The sequence below is a fragment of the Bombus pyrosoma genome, linkage group LG18, assembly GCF_014825855.1.
Source record: "Bombus pyrosoma isolate SC7728 linkage group LG18, ASM1482585v1, whole genome shotgun sequence".
Lineage (NCBI taxonomy): Eukaryota > Metazoa > Arthropoda > Insecta > Hymenoptera > Apidae > Bombus > Bombus pyrosoma.
The window spans coordinates 1,943,934-1,961,214 of NC_057787.1; the positions used below are offsets into that span (position 1 = coordinate 1,943,934).

Here is a 17,281-nt window from a genome sequence, read left to right on the forward strand (position 1 = left end):
CGGATCTTGTCAATACCACCTAATGACAAAACCCACAATCACTTAGTTGCCAACCGAACCTAACCTTAAACTAACCTCAATAGAATGGTTTATTACCTGCCAGTTATTTCTTCCACGACAAAACTGCAGTTCTGCTTGATAGCAGAAGGAGCTGCATAAAGAGTAGCATTTCAATTTTAAATAAAAACACAGTCACGAAAGTAGATTCGCGGAAAACGTGGAAGGGGGAAATGTTTTATTGCCCGATGAAAAATTTAATTCGACGACGCCCCCCGAGGTTAAAGAAACAATCGTCGGATCTGATCTAGGAGCTCATAAATCCGGCGCATTCTCATGCTCTGAACGGACGCCACTGTATCGCTTGCCTCTTTTAAATTTCGAAATTATCGATCGCCAAAATCTATGAGCGCCGTTCCTTCCAGCCTCGACGTTCACGCAACCACAGTAAAAGCGCCGCTGCGTCAACGTTGCTCACTGTGCATAATAATAAAAAAGAGAGAAAGAAAAAGGAATGTCTACATTAGCCATCGGCACGACAGATCTTCGCCCGGAGATAAGAGAAATTTACAAACCAGCTAAGCTATCGTTACACGCACACTCTTATCGATCTGTAACGGAAATGAAAACGAATTGTTGTCGAAAACGATCGTTTTGCCCTTAAAAATTGTTTATTCGACAATCTGATAAATATTTATGTGTTTCAGCACCTTGCGAACCTCTGTGACTTGAATGCGCTGTAACTAACTAAGTGACGATTACATGACATTCTGACAGCTGAATTATGAAAACAAATTCTATAGTAGGACTAAAGCATAGGAATTAAAAAAAAACATGGCGCTACTGCCATTGCACGGTAAATAGAAACCAAACAGAACTATGAATCTTTTAACACAAAGATGATATTTAGTGTATAATATGTAAGTATATTACATGACATATAGGTTAGGATTGGATTCTACGAGTGAAACACGAGCACCCACTTCAATGGGAAAGCGGCGTTATATAATTCAAGGAATCCTTGTCCAACAGAAGTTTAAACATTGTTATCACGATCGTCCAATATCTATTTTGTAATGATAAAATGAAGAGTGGACGTGATAACTACATTTACTCAAAACATACGATCGTTCGTATAATTTATAATGTTTCATAGAATAGTAATAAATAAAAATAAACGTAAGTTGGCAAGTAACGAAATATTTCCATGAAATATCAAAATTAATCAGCTATTACGGACATTTATACAAATTCATATTTTTACCAATACAATGGAAAAAAGTGAAATCTCGATAGAGAATTTTGTTTTATATGATATTTTTCATATTTTGTGAGTTATGTGCATTTAAATTTAAGTCTAATAGTCTAATAGTTACGCACGACGCCAAACGGTAACAAGGTATCTTCTACATCGTGCATCGTAACATCGTATTGGAAGAAAGAAAAACCGCAGAGTACGGCAACGCGGGTGTAACCTCATGCGTACCTACACCCGGACCGGACCACGAAGGCCACGCCAAATATCGATTCTCGCTAAACTCGAAATGGATATGGAAGCCCGAAGAATGTTGGAATTTTCTAGCGGGTTACGAAGAGTTGGCATCGATAGCTCCCTACCTACCTCGCCTCTTATCTTCCCCGATCTGTCCAACCATCGTAACCTTCTTCTCCTCCAAGAGATCTCGGCCAATCGAACACTTTGAATCGCATCCCCGCGAGACAGACGAAAGAATTCGAAGTGTGGAAATGAGCGTTGCCACAATTGCAGTTTGCGTTTAACAGGAATAGCACCGGCTGATATTTATACTCGCTAGGAACGTTTCTCTGTGTTTCCTGCGAGCGCTAAAGAGAACACCGCGAGCCCCAGCCTGGAATTCGTAGGTTCCACGGAAAATAGAATTATTGTACATCGGAGACCGACTAGTTGCGATTTGAATTTAACGATAAGTGCGAAGCAACTGGCGATAACAACTGGTTTCCTCGATCGGTAAAAAACCACGTGATAAAGAAGGAATGAAGCAGAGAGGTCGCTGCAAAATGGGGCATCGCGATCGACAGCGTTCACGCGATAACGAAACGTCCTCCATTAAACGACGAACATAGCACGCGCACGTAATCGCAAAATAAGTCGCCACACGTTTTAACAACTTGGTTCGCTCTACTTTGCGTTTGCTCACGACTTTTCGTTGATCTAACGATTAAGTATTCGAGAACAGGGATTCGAGGACGTTCGATACGAGATAACGTTTAGCCTGAGCTGTGAGTGGCAAAGAAGAAACTAAGGAACGCAGAGAGGGGGCAAGGTACGTTTGATGGCAAAGGCGTCAACTCGAAAGCACGTGAATGGCTTCTTCGCGTGATGCAATAAAACCTTATCTTTCGCACCAGGAAACGTTCGATCGGTGAAACTTCGATCGAGATTATACGTGGAAAGATTTCTTTTAATCGATTTTATTTGATACCACAGAGATGGGTGCCGATTGAACGACGAAAGATCCATGGAAGACTGAAGGAACAACGCGAATTTAATCCGCTTACTCGTGTAAGCAATGAACGTGCTTGATAATTACGTTAAACGGTGGACGGAGGCGCGAATCGTCGCGGGGAGACATCAACGCCCGATAATTGTACACGCTGGCCCCGAAGAACGCCGGGTCAAGAAGAAAGCCTATCGTATTTTGCTGAGCAAAGTAGGTGCCAATTGTAGCGGCTTTAATAAACTCTGTAAGAGACAATGACGGCTTTACGAGGTGCAATAGGTCGATTGTGCCTGCGATCTAAGTGATGAGATCATCGGCGATCGCATGCTCGTCGTTACTCTCGCAATTCCAATTTCATAAATAATCTATTTGGTATTTTGGTATTTCCTTTACTCGGGAAAAATATTTTTGCGACCATCGGATACCTTATGAAGTTAATTCAAATGCGATATATCTGTATATTAATCGATGATAGAAATAACATTATTTAATTAAATTACGTGTAATATAATTTAGTAATAATTAATTAATTAATATAATTTAAATAATCTGCAGTTGGAAGAAATAATTGCTCAGTTTTTGGAAATGTGCAGTTGGTCACGAAAGTGTCATGTTTGGTATGCAGTATATTTTGTATAAAATTGTAGGATTATTGAGAAGACCGATAATGGTTTAAAATAAAACAATATATAGTGAATAATCATACTTTCAAAATTAATATTGAGATATGTATAATTTTGTGTGCTGGATTGGGTTAAATGTGTAGTAGAGATACTTATATATGGGTGTTAGTGTGTCAAGTGATTGCGGATTTTATCAATACCACCTAATGGCAAAACCCGCAATCACTTAGTTACTAACCTAATATTCAAGAAATGGCATTGCTGCAGAAAAACGCTACGTTTATATTGAATTCTAATGAATAAATATATGGACATCTCTATTTTAACTATAATCTTCGTCAAATATATTATTCATTTTCCTCGTTTCGAAACGAACGTTCTTTCAATCGTCTACGCTGAAAATTCCGCGAAATATTAGGTTGGCAACTAAGTGATTGCGTGTTTTGTCAATACCACCTAATAGCAAAACCCGCAATCACTTAGTTGCCAACCTAATATTTAAAAAATGGAATTGCTGCAGAAAAACACTACGTTTATATTCAATTCTAATGAATAAATATATGGACATATTGATATATGTATAATTTTGTGCGCTAGACTAGGTTAAATGCGTAGTAGAGATACTTGTATATGGGTGTCAGTGTGTGGAGGTATGTATGTGCGCGGCGTCTCGAAAACAGATGAATGTAAACTGTTCCAGTCGGTTAACAGTCGGGTATGAAAGAAAGTGTTGAGGCGCGTGCAAGTGTGTATCGATGAATATCTTAGAAATCGTCCATCAAATAAATATATAATTATTCTAATATGAACTCAACAATTAAATACCAAACAACCAGGCAAATATTTGTGTAACCAACTATTGGGTTGGCAATTAAGTGATTGCGGCTTTTGTCATTATCACCTCATGACAAAAGCCGCAATCACTTAGTTGCCAACCCAATATATATCGTAACACAAAGGAGTTAATCTTATCTTTTCCTTTATCTATTTACAAGCATTATCAGCTATAGCACAATAAAAACAAAAGGGTAATAATAATATTGACTATAATCATATCAACAACATTCTCTATCATATACATTAATCAGCTAATTAAATGAAATTTCGAAAACTACAGCCTCGACCAAAGCAGAAAACCAACATAGAGCGGGCGATCAAAGAGAAACGACACACTGTCGGCCCGAGTCATTATTCAGATTCAAAGAAGGATCGACGAGGCGAGAGACGAAGCTGGACGACGACAGACCGCGACGAAGACGAGACACGACGCGACCAAGTCAACGTCCATGACGACGACGACGACGACGACGACGACGACGACGACGACTACGACTACGACGACGACGACGACGACGACGATGACGTCGAGAAAGAGGCACAACAACACGGGTGGCGTCTCTCACGCACGCAGAAACGCAAACCTGAGCACATGAGAGTTCGCCGGTATAATATTACAGGCCTCGAGGCACTAGGACTCTACTCCTGGGTGTTCGTTACCCGTTTCTATACCGGGTGGCTTGGATCGATCACGCGAACCAACGCCGCAGCGAATATCGATTTCTCGCCCTCTTTCCAGCCGTTCGAGCGCAACGTTCCGCAGCTTCGATCGCGTTCGAGCTATCCGCTGATCAATAAACAAGCAGCCAGTGCTGGACAACTTCGTGATATGCTATATACTATGATACTTTTTCCCCCCGACTCATAACGTACGTACGACTCATAACGACTCTTCGTTGTAAACCTCTAAAGAGAATATTAAATGGTCGTTAAGGAGTTCCATTATTCCCCTTTTCTTTCCATCGAGATTTCTCGTGGAGGTCAATTTAGGTTAACCCAAGTCGGAATTGCGAAAAATTAGACGACAGAGGGACTCGCATATCTCGACATACCGATGGTCTCAGGTTGGGTTAAGTCAGACGACTTTCACGACAAAAGTCACGATTTTTAGGATTTCTCGAGCTTCTTGGAAGGTGGGTATCCACCAGCAGCAAATTCACGGTTCCCATGAAACCACATGAACGTTCTAGCCCACCAATGAACTCGCCAAAGAATCTGGACTAAAAACTCGACCACCTAGATCGAAGGTGAGCAACGACAACGTGCACGACGAAACGGTCGGCAAACAATATAATCCTATCTTGTTTACCGCTTGGGAATGCCCCGATTCGCCACGCGACACCCGGTATAACGAGGAGACCAGTCGAAACTAGAGAGTAAAAGAAGGAAGACAGGGTGGAAGGTTGTGGTAGGACTGAGCGAAAGAGAGATAAAGAGGGAAATACAGATGGTGAAAGGAGAAGGAAGACGGAAGAGGGAGAAGGAAGGGAAAAGGGTGCGTCGAGGAAGCAGACGTAGGAGTTAGAGGGAAACGTGTGGTCTCTCTCCGCAAGGAGGGAACATTGGTAGGGGGTGGTTCGGTTCTATGGTACCCCATGAAACACCTGGCTCTCCTCTCTCTCTCTTTCTCCAGCTTTCCGACTGTTCCATACATTGCCGCCTGCCTCATGCTACCGATCTTCGTCATATTATCCTAAACTGCATTGGCATCCCTTGGACCTTAGAGCTAAGGGCCATATTTGCACGTCAAGCGGCTTGTTATGTGCTGGACAAAATATCTATATCCGACAACGGGAGATGGATTGGACGTACTTGGTTCATCCAGGTGTTGCTAAATATCGTTCCAACACTCTTATCGCTCGTCCAATCGATTCAGATGCGGGAAAGTTCAACAACAGAGGGCTTAATGGCCGTGAAGATTCAATCGACTACTCTGATATACACATACACGCTCGTCTATAAGTATTAGGAAATGAGAAGAAATAAAAGAATCATTAGGGACTAATTGAAACATATGTGTGGCATATGGTCCGTGAAAAATCTATATGTTTACCTATTCTATGTCGTAATAAAAATCCTGCAAATAATAAGAATAATATTGCCATTGGTATTGTTCAATTCTCTATTATTAGGTTGTCCTAAAAGTTTCAGAAGAAAATAATAGGTGCACAACATTTTTTGTTTGAATGCAAACGGAACGTGTCCTACGGCAGCTAGAGGACGATAGAAGTTAAAGACCAAAACATTTGACAGATTAGGTTTCATGTTTGTATCAACATAGCCAGATAAAGCAGCTGCGTGCAGATAGCGAAAGACATTTTGGGACAACCTAATATATTTGTTATTCTTTGATTCTATGCATTCTGAACACGATTCCACAGAGTCAGCTTCAAACTTTTGCAAACTTGTAGCTTGTAAATGATACGAGTTCAATTTTCAATTCTACGTGAGGCAGACCCGATGCTTACAAGAAAATCCCACCTTTACTTGATACAATAGAACCATTCATTGTGACAATCCTGCAACTTTTTATGCGTAACATATGCGTGCGTTATGTATATAACGTATTTTACATTTCACCATTGATCACCGACGCCATTTCAATTCAGGAAGTTTCTTCCACTCTGAACGTCTAACCTTTGGATTCGATTACACCATTCCTGTTTTTGGAAGACGGTATAAAATCTGCGTAGATGTCGAATGGATGTAGGTGTCCAAGAAATAGATCGCAATAGACTCTATGAATGGATCGCCAGGGTTCACTGGACGTAGGTGTCCAATGTTCTGTTCTAGTCGAATCGCAGGGATTCGATGAACGTAGGTGTCCAACGAGCAGATCGTTCTGGTCTCCGATTAGAATCTAAAAAGGCCTCGTCTAGGCGTCCAACGTTCCGATTTTCGAGCCGGAAGGTTCGACGATCGGCGTCGATACGCCACAGGATCGCTAATTACGCTCGGGCCACAGTTTCTCGTGCTTGGCGTAAGAGCTTGAAGACGTAGGCGTGACTCGCGAACGACAACCTCTGGCGCGGCGAGAACAGTAAATTCACCAACGATATTCTCCTTTAATCCAGAGAGGAGTGAATTTTGGCTAATTTTTCGATAAGTTTTGCGCCTCACCAAATTGCAAATTATCTTTGTATCGGAGATAATTTTCAGATTCGGAGATGATCGCGGCGTTTCTACAGAGGAACGAGACGAGGAGTCGGTGTGTTCCGGTAGTAGTGACGGTCCTAAAATAGCGACAGCAACAGGATGATCGCGAGACGCCGTCAAGTTTAAGGTATTGTTCATTGGAACGCTACGTGGGTGAGGACAGTCATCGAACGTCGAAGCACTCGGTCCTCGACCGGTCATTTGCGATGCAAAATCTTTTCTTGGAAGCTGCTCGGCCTGATTCTATCGATGTAGGTTATTCTAACGGGAATCTTAGACAATGCAACAGTTTTTCGAGCTGCTTTCGACACCATACTCCGTGTGTCTCTTCTAAAACGAGCCTGTCATTCAGTATCAAGAAATTATATAATCAATGGTTGAAAAATAATGGAATAAAAGATGGCGGCGAGAGTTGACAGTGAGCGCCACAGGCGAATACAATCGTCAGATCTATCGACACGCTGAGACAAGAACCGCACAAAGCATTTAGTAGCGTATGAACACTTTTTGCCGTGTGTAGGCGGTATTAGGATTGCGCAACTGCGCGCAGGATTAGGATCTGTGCGCGAGACCGGGAGAAAGGGGTAGGTGGGAGGCTTGATTTCCGCAAATTAATTCATAAGAACGTCGTCGGCTGACGTCACTTCCTGGATACGCGCCGGCAAGGCGGGATACGCTCGTAGACGCGAGACGATCGTTGCAAGAGCTCCTCTTTCTTATTCTCTGTCTTTCTTACGTTCTCTTCCGCGCAGCGTGTCGCGCATCTCCGTCCTTCTTTCTCGACTGCCGTTCCTTCGAGCCTCCTTGTTCATCCTTCTGTTTCACGCGGCTCACCTATAGAGGGATACACGTGCCAACTAAAAACTGCCTGGCTGGGCGTAAATAGAATGCTGCTACTTCAAAACCGCGAAAATAAGGGCACTGACATTCACCGGGTTCATCGCGATCGTCTTCAAAAAAAGAAATAACGCGTCGATCGCCCATCTTAATCTCTATATTCACGATCTATAGATCAAAGAGATACCGTTTTCTTCCAACAAAGTTAAGAACATGTTACGTGTATAGGTTAATTACTAGTGGGATGAATCGATTGCTGCAGCAACGTACGAGGAAGAAAATCGAAGATCTGTCGACTATCTTCGTTTCTGTGCGTGATCATGAGATTAAACAAAGTTTCTTTGGCAGCTGAAATTACGACTTAATTACTAGCACGGCAACTTAATTGCCCGATGAATGTATCTTCGATCGAAGATGCAACGCCGATGTTCTGCAATCTTCGAATCTAATTTTACCTCTAACTTCGTCACTGTTTTACAATAGACACTTTTCGACATAAACTACATCCTAAATATGTAGTTGGCCATTTGGAAAGTCAACAAAGGAACCGCCACGGGGCAATTATCCCGTCTCCGAGGATATCCCAACCTGTTTCCTTCGAAATCCTTCGGATCGTGATCATCTTTCGATCTTTGCTCGGCTACGCGGTAATCTCATTAAACCGGGGAAACGTATCGATGCCAGAGCTGATTAATTTCCGCACGAAACGAACAGGCCGGCCGGTTAGCGGCTCATTAAATCCACCTCTGTGAACAGTGCAGCGTTATTACGCCTTTGTCTTTATCATTTTGCCCGATAATTGCTGCTACCTAGCCATCCTGCACGGTCGTTTCGATTCTTCCACAACTTGGTCCGTGTGTCCGGTTTCGACGTTTTATATTCGGTTGGCAACTAAGTGACTGCGGTTATTGTCATTGGATGGTAATGACAAAATCCGCAGTCACTTAGTTGCCAACTAATACTTCTCTCGATCGAAGTACATACGTGTAGAGAGAGAAACTTATTTCGCGACGAAACCAAGGAAAATCATCGTCTCCGTCGCTGAACGAGGTTAAAAGTAGAAATCGAATCCTTTTTCGAGATGGTTATTTGAGAGGATTTGCAGTTTTATGAGACTATTGTGATCGTCTTAACGCTCTTCTCAGGGACTTTGGTATCGGTTAACCGCTCACACCGATTTGGATTTATATTTTCAGAAAAAGGTCGCTGAAAGTGTCAGGAAATCCTTTTGAGAAAACGAATATTTTCTTAGAAATTATAGTTTTGTATCGCAGTGTTGTATCAAGAAGAATGAGTAAATATTGTTTGGCAGAAAATTACTTACATCTAGACTTTTCCTAATAGCTGCTAGGGAATGATTGTATCTACAATAATTAAGTTTTACTACGTGGTATTACCTTTTATTATAGTTTTCAGAAGTTATAGACTACAATTTATTGCTCAGCTAACCCTCTTAACTTACCAAGCTACTCAATTGTTTTGTGAGGTTGGATTATTTAATTGTTCTACCAAGCAGGTAAATAGAACACTAAACCTCGTTTAGAAATGTATAAAAATAGGAAATGTAACATATTATGTTTCCCAGTCTAGATTTACAGTTTTTAATAGTTTCATTAGCTCAAATGTCATCTCCAGAAAAATATCTACTAACATCATCATATCATCATATCATTAATCATATCATAACATTAATCATCGTATCATAACATTTAATTTTTGCGAAATATTATATTGTTTTTAGTCTATTATATCTTAATTACTATTTACTTACTACTAATTACTATTTAGTATTTTGGTTTATGAAGTTTATCTTGCCTTAATTAGTCTACAAAATTTAGTAACGTGGGACACTGATGACCACCGTGGCAGTCGACGTGTTAATCTACAAACAATCATAGTTTCCTACATAAACAACAGCAACAAACAAGAACAAATAAATCAGTCGCGTTTTGCCCGTTACTCCGGTTCCCGGTCCCACGAGAATCAGCCCATCGGCAACGGTTGAAATTCACCGGCCGTGTAACAGATCTCAGTAACAGAGGGGAATCGGCTAATTGGCCAGTGAAAATCGGCCCACGTTGTTTGCCGACTTTTCAGACCAAAATTTCGCCGCCAGGTAAACCACCGACTCATTAGCCGGCTACGGTGCAATTAGACGTGCCGGCAACAGCTTAATTAGCATACTTTCGTTGCCACGAACGCACCCTCAATGGCGGACGTGTATCCGCGATACATGGCAAATCCAACGATGCGCATGCGCAAACCTTTTCACACAAGCTAATTCAGTTGGGACCAGGAAACGGAGAAACGTTACTCGCTGGATAATTTCACCTTAATTAGTGTGAACGTGATGGTTTAACTCGAGTAGTGAGTTGTACGTGGAACTGGATGGATATTTTGGTGAAGATAGGGTTAATTGGTAAGCTATTGATCTCAACGGAAAAGTTTGAAACTACTTGGTAGAAATAGTTTAGTCACATTGTTTAACAATTGTTTGTTCGTTGTCACAGGGGTTAACCTTTAACGCTCTTTTAATTATGAATATCGATCGGCAACTTCAACTTATTCTCATCATACTTCGACTTGCAAGTTTTTAAGTGTCAGATTTTAAATGTTACAATGACGTGTAAATAATAATATTAAAATCATTCAAAACAATCTTTATTCATCTGAGAGGTAATATAATTTTCATTACAATATTTATATTAATTATAATCGAGCAATGTGTGGAATTTTTTAAAACATTCATTGGGTGGAAACCGGGTTTGCGTTCACAGGTCTCGCGGTACTCATTGAGGAGTATTATTTTTTATTTGTAAATAATTACCGACAACGGTCGAAAAATACATTTGGAGTAGAGCGCCGCACATCGGTAATGCACACTTGGAGCGTTAAGGGTTAATCCTTGAATGATGATGGCTGAGTGAATTCTAACGCGGCTATCTCAAGTTTATTATTTTCTAAGCTACTCTTTATATTCATTATTTTCTGTATACTTCTATATATTTAATAAAAATCAACTTATCACTATAAAATAAAACATTCGACTGAACCAGTAATAACCTACTCTCCGCTAGGCGAGGACTAAATCAACTAGAGTATCGCTACTATGAATCAACGAAAACCGCTACTGCCGCGCCGCGATTAGCGCTGTCTAAATATTTTTCAAGTCAACCGCTGTCGTTCGAACGTAACGCGCGCGATATATAAATGCAATTTTATGTCTCCCTTTTTTCGTGCCACATGCATTCGTGCACGGTAGCAAAAGCGGTTATTCCAGCGTTAAATTTAATTTATTCCCAATGCTGACGTATCACGAGGTATTCGCGTGATCGCCTCTCGACGGCACAGCGAAAAAGCTTTCTCATTCGAGGAGAGTAGATCTGCGGATAAAAAGGGGTACACATTTTTTCGTGGAATTCCTTCGACACCTTTTTTCTCCCTTAAATCTCCGGTCTTTCAGCATTTTTTCGTTCACATAAACGGGAGAGAAAACGGTTTTCGAGTAGAGAATAGTTTAGATGCATTGAAAAGATCGGCACACGAATTTGAAATTCGCCGCAGTGGCGCAGTTCGGCCGGTAAATTACGCCAAATTTTCACGTGCTCAGAGGCATAATTTTCTGAACGATTTATCACCTTGGTAATGACGGCCGGGACCCACCTCGCAGTCAAAGAGATCGTATGTAAGCCGGAGAACGTTCGATAATGGCGTGGCCGGTCGGACACACCAGCCTTTCGTGATCGCGAGATGTAATTTGATATTAGCGGGCCGTTTCGGTGGAAAAAAGTGGAGCGTTCCTACCTAGCCTTTACTCTCTTTCTCTACCTCTTTAGCGTTCTTCACCGCGTAGCATGGCCTGATCTAATGGACAATGGAAGGTCCATTCTGGCATCGAACCAAAGACACACCGACGTGAACACCGATGTGAACACCGACGCGACGCCACGAATTTGCATAACTTCACGCTGCAGGTGTTCGTATTGCAGCTTCGTACGTGTAAAGGTATAAGTGCATTCGCGTGCAAAATGACACGAAAGTAACGTAAACCATGGCTTTCGACGGTTGATCAGCAACGGTCATATGGGTTGGCAACTAAGTGATTGCGGATATTGTCAATACCACCTAGTGACAAAATCCGCTATCACTTAGTTGCCAACCTCCAATAGATGGTGTTAAAAGAACATATTTTTTCGTGTATATAACTACATACAATTATATACTATTTCAGACAATTTTTTATACACAGTATAAATAATTAAACGTAGGTTCGTATATGAGTACATTATGCCAATTATGCTAATTTAATATAAAATCTTCAAAAAATAGTACAATTGGACTTTTTGTATTTTAGAATATAAATGATATTTCCCGAACGATAAAAGATGAAGTTTACCGTATATTTATCCTTTCAATGCAGTCTTTGACGTAGAATATTGTACACTAAAACGTTCTATAATTTTATTTGCTCATTTAAGTACTATTTATTCAATTATAATGTTTGAATTTCCACCGATAGGTTTATTAGAATCACAAGTAAAAATTCATTCCTCGGAATCATTTTTGAAGAAATATTTCGTCCTAAATATCTCAGAAATCACCTGATTTATTTTTCCCTCGTCCATTAAGTAGCAATAAGTTTCAAAATCGGATTTCTCCAATACCGAAAGAAATATTAGGTTGGCAATTAAGTGATTGCGCATTTTGTCACTAGGTGGTACTGACAATATCCGCAATCACAATTGCCAACCCAATATATTAGTTTTCAAAATCTCAGTAATTTCGTTAAATAAATACAATCGAGATTTAGTTTGTACTTTAAGAATTTGAAATAGTCGTCAAAATGGCAGTGGAAGGCAATTCTATTTACGGTAGATTAGCAAGTGAAACGATGATCGATCACCCGGTTGAAAGCAAGCTGCTGCTAATGATTATCAATTAGGTATCGATAATTTATGGTTGACTCGTAGAGATAATAGCTTTGAGATACGTATTTAGGTCTCTACAAGCGTTGCAACAAATTTCATTTTCTACATAAAAATATTTTCGCTATACTTTAAAGGAATGGATTTTTGCAATTATTTAAATCGTTTAATTCTACTTTGTAGAATTGGCACGAATGATAGACATTACGATTGAATATACATTTGACGAATAACATTACCGTTGAATGATATACGATTGAAGATCGATTAAATATTTATGGTAGAGTATCGGCAGCGAGTGAAGAGCGATTCGCAGAATGCACGTGAAGAAATGGGCATACGTGGTGACACGTGAAGAATGAATTGCACGTGGCAAAAATCACCTATGCTTTACTTATTCGGTTAAATATTTTATTTACTTCAATCTATTAATTTTACACGTCTCTTTAACCTTTTGCACTCCAATGTCGAGTGTAACTCGATATCACTTTTTATCTCAGTAGCTCCTTTGTCGAGTCCCATTCGACATTCTTTCAGTCCTATCTTTTTTTGTAATTGCATGCTGAAAATTGTTTCAAGATATATCATACACTTAAAAATTAGAAAATAGTGTAAAATAAAACCAGTATTTAAGTGAATTTCTTTCTTCCTTTATTTACTTAAATTGTCTTATTTTTTAGTTAAAGTAAATTTCAAATAAAACACTTAAAAGCGTTGGCAGCTGCTGCTAACGAAATTCAAATAAAATTCCCAGTGCAAAGGGTTAAGTTACATACATACAATTCTTTCTCCATTCTCCTCTTACAAATTCATACGTAATTTTGTTATTCATTTTCAGGTATTAAATTAAATTCTCCACGATTGCCCTGTTTTCTGTTTTAATCCCATGTTGCAGCTAAATACAGCCCAAAAGCTGTTGAACCAAAAGAAATCCACTTACAAGAAGAAATTATCTGCAAAATTGCTTCCGATGCTAAATAACCGCATTTATTTCGATAAAATTTCGTAATATCGTTATCGCTTCCATATTCATAGCCCGCCTCTTTCTTTTGCCCAAAAGGAAGAAGTCGTCGATGCTGATCGATACGACGTGAACATCTACAGAACAATCGGTGAGCCTGCAGCTCTCCATGCAGTTTTGGCGCATCAGGAGCAGTGGGCTGCTGCACTGCGACCAACTGCAGCACTCCCTGAGGGTATAAAAGCGGCGGGTGGTTGCGGAAGTCGTGGTTCGATGGAAATAAAGTTTCGTGTATCAGGGCATCGCGAGGTTAGGAGCGACGATATATCGCTGCGGCCTGATTTCAACCCGGCTCGAAAACCACCGATTCCTAGGCCAGTCTTTGTACGCGGTCCCGTTCCCTACGTTTCTTCTGTCACCGTTTCCAACGTATCCCTATGTTCTGCGTTGGCAACTAAGTGACTGCGGATTTTGTCATTAGGTGCCAATCGAATAGTACTGTACAGTAATCGTTAATAACTAACAAACAATTTAAAATCAATAAGGAATAATCGTTTTCGATAAAATTCAATGAGGGAAAATGAAGAAGAAATAAAAGTGACGTGATTGGTCGACTTTGTTCCGATCGAGGACCGATGCAGAGTGGCGCGTAATGCACCGAATAACATTTGTGTCGCGCGCCCGAATAATTGATCGTCCTTTCACGTGCCACACCGGACGTAAATCGAAGAGCCGTGGTAAAATCGTTCGTCGAAGAGGATACGTTAATATTCATGATCGAGATTGTCCGAGCTTGTCGTGTCGACGTGCAGGATTATTTTCTCTTTTGGTCCAACGAATTGCTTTTTTTAATTTCAACTATTGGCTTGGCAACTAAGTGATTGCGGATTTTGTCATTAGGTGGTATTGACAAAACCCTCAATCATTTAGTTGCTAACCATCCAAATTGTAAACCATCGTGAAACAGACAAAATTATACTGAAATACTGATTTATTGTAAAATCTAACTGCATAAAGAATCCCTAAAGAACTAATGCATCAAGGAATTCTAACATCTGTAAAAAAGAAAGATTTTTCGAAATAAACTAGTCGACTAATAAATGTAAGGTTACAGGTTTAAATAATCTCTATAAAAAATCATAAATTAATCATGTTGACAAACGTGCTGGTTCTGCGGTTAACATTGTTTCGCTAAATCCGATCAACCCATGAACTTACTTCAATAGAAACTCGATAAGCAGTTGTCCAATAGGATTACAAGTCCTAAAACAACACGTGAGAAAACATTCGACCCAGCATTATAGAAAGACGTTCGTGAAATTCATCCGGACAAACTTTTCACGGCAAACTGAGCACGTTTTCCACTAGATTTTACGACCTGGTATTTAGCAAGCAGGTAGAGACAGTCGCGTATGCGACGCAGTCCACCGTTAACACCGACGATTTTCACCATCCGAGATCGGACACGATACGAAACGTGCGCCGCTCGCATAGTCATACGAGCATCCTCCTCGTTAGCCGAAATCGCCCTTTCACCTGGTCGATTCCGGAATAATGGGAAACTGGCAGAAAACTCTGGAAAAATGGAGAACAATAGGATTTGCTTAATGAAATAAACAAAAGTTCTATTTCCCTCCGAGATCCATTATTACGATAACATAGTTTAGAATACCGTAACGTCGTTCCATTCACCTAAACGCTACGAATCCATTCAATGCAATTCTAAAAATTTAATTCATTCGATTCACTCGCTAATTTTCGCCAGATATTGTTATATTGTTATAATATAAAATATTACTGTAATATTAATATTTGTGATAGGATAATCGTTGTGATGACGATTATTGATGTTATTTAGTGATTAAAAGAGTAAGTATTAAAAGTAATTTGCTTAGACAAGCAGATGTCAGTAGGAAGATGGAAGAAGTTGAATTTGAAAAGGATTCAACGACGTAGGTAGGAGTTGATATATTTGCTAGAAACACGCATTGTAAGTGACTGACGAAAGTATTTGAACGCTACATATATTATTAAAGTATTTAATATTAATATTTTGTTGCACCACCTTTAGCAGCCATAGCGTGTCTCAATCGACGTTCCATATTGTAAACCAATGATTTTGTAAAACTACACTCAACGGAGTTCCATATTTCTATAATTTTATCTTTCAATACTTGCTTTGAGATTATCTGAAATTTATTTCACCTTTTTCCGATTTCAGCCCATAAATTTTCAATCGGATTTATATCTGGACTTTGCGGTGGAGTAATTAGCATGTGTGCTGTGTTATATAGGATCCATTCTTTCACAGTTCTAGCAGTATGCTTAGGACCATTATCTTGTTGCAAGTGGAAATCTTCCAATAATCCTAATTTACGGGCACTTTCTTTAAGGTTATTTTTTAGAATATTTGATTACTCATACTTATCAAGTATTCCATCAATAAATATCAAATTTCCGGTGCCACTGGCAGCCATGCACCCCCCACCATGACCGATCCACCTCCGTATTTCATTGTTTCATGTAAACGTCGAATTCCCAATTCTGTATTTGGCTTTCTCCACACATAATTTTGACCTTCTGAGCCAAAAATGTCAAACTTTGACTCTTCCAAAAAGAATTATCTTTATTAATATAGGTTTTTGCAAAAGTCAATCTTTTTTTGTGATTCACCGCATTAATATGGCTTGTTTCGCGGTACTCTGACATGAATATCATTGTTTCTTAAGATTCGTCGAAACTTCTTTATGAAACATATCAGCTACCATAACTTTCTCCTCTCTTCCAGTCAATTTCTTTGGTCGACCTGATCGACCTTTGTTTACAAGTGTTCCATCGTTCTTTGACTTTTTTTATCATATAATGTATCGTGGACTGACTTCTGTTCACAATTCTGGCAATCTCGTTATATGATCTGCCGTCCTCATGTAATCGGATATTATTTCTCTTTCACACTTTTTACTATTCATTTTAAATGCTATTGTGCACACTTTTACATTACTGTTAGTGAAACGATATCCTAACATCAAGTGAACGTAGCAATATTTTCATTTAGCAATGATGTTTACATTCGCTGCAAAGTAAGATGAAAAACTATCAACAGTGTTACAGCGTTCGAATACTTTTCTGAGACACTCATCATGAATGTTTCTAATAAAAGTATCATAATTCCTGTCTATATTTATTGAATCATTTTCAAATTTTACTGATGTAATCTTGACACTTCCCCGTCACTATAGACACCAAATTGTTTTAACAAATTGATTTAGTACACCTCATTTTATTAATTGAAATTTGTAAGTGTAAGCGTTCGAATACTTTCGTCAGCCACTGTATGATAAATCCGAAAAGTTGTAGAAAAAAAAAGCTAACAGCACACCTAATATCCAAGATACGATGATATATTATTTTCACGAACTTTTCCGGACAGTTGCTATTTTTGTAAATATTTTTCAAGAGAATCCC

At 39.6% G+C, this 17,281-nt stretch overlaps 2 protein-coding genes and 1 long non-coding RNA gene across 4 annotated transcripts in view; 2 read left to right on the forward strand and 1 right to left on the reverse strand.

The window, feature by feature from the left end:
* Positions 1 to 17,281, reverse strand: part of LOC122577306 — a 71,201-nt gene that overhangs the window by 45,164 nt on the left and 8,756 nt on the right. The window contains exon 1 of one of the 2 annotated variants that reach the window (XM_043748564.1): positions 7,830 to 7,925. The exons of the other annotated variant lie outside the window; for it this stretch is intronic. Within the exon in view, the coding sequence (XP_043604499.1) occupies positions 7,830 to 7,905 (76 nt within the window). The 5' untranslated portion in view covers positions 7,906 to 7,925. Of the gene's footprint in view, positions 1 to 7,829; positions 7,926 to 17,281 lie in introns of those variants that run through there. 2 annotated transcript variants of the gene reach the window in all.
* Positions 1,354 to 3,903, forward strand: LOC122577314. Its single transcript, XR_006320204.1, has 2 exons — positions 1,354 to 2,300; positions 2,465 to 3,903. It is a non-coding gene; the product is annotated as an uncharacterized LOC122577314 (long non-coding RNA).
* On the forward strand, positions 10,550 to 15,384 carry LOC122577309. The gene is made up of 2 exons (XM_043748572.1): positions 10,550 to 11,935; positions 13,916 to 15,384. Exons 1-2 carry the CDS (start codon positions 11,798 to 11,800, stop codon positions 14,276 to 14,278), a joined length of 501 nt encoding a protein of 166 aa, XP_043604507.1. The 5' UTR covers positions 10,550 to 11,797; the 3' UTR covers positions 14,279 to 15,384.

Bases quoted from the DNA above. Each gene is read 5' to 3' on its own strand.
- LOC122577309 (XM_043748572.1), top strand. From the start codon at position 11,798: ATGGACAATGGAAGGTCCATTCTGGCATCGAACCAAAGACACACCGAC. The intron at 11,936-13,915 runs GTATAAGTGCAT...TTTGCCCAAAAG, and splicing joins GCAGCTTCGTACGTGTAAAG to GAAGAAGTCGTCGATGCTGA.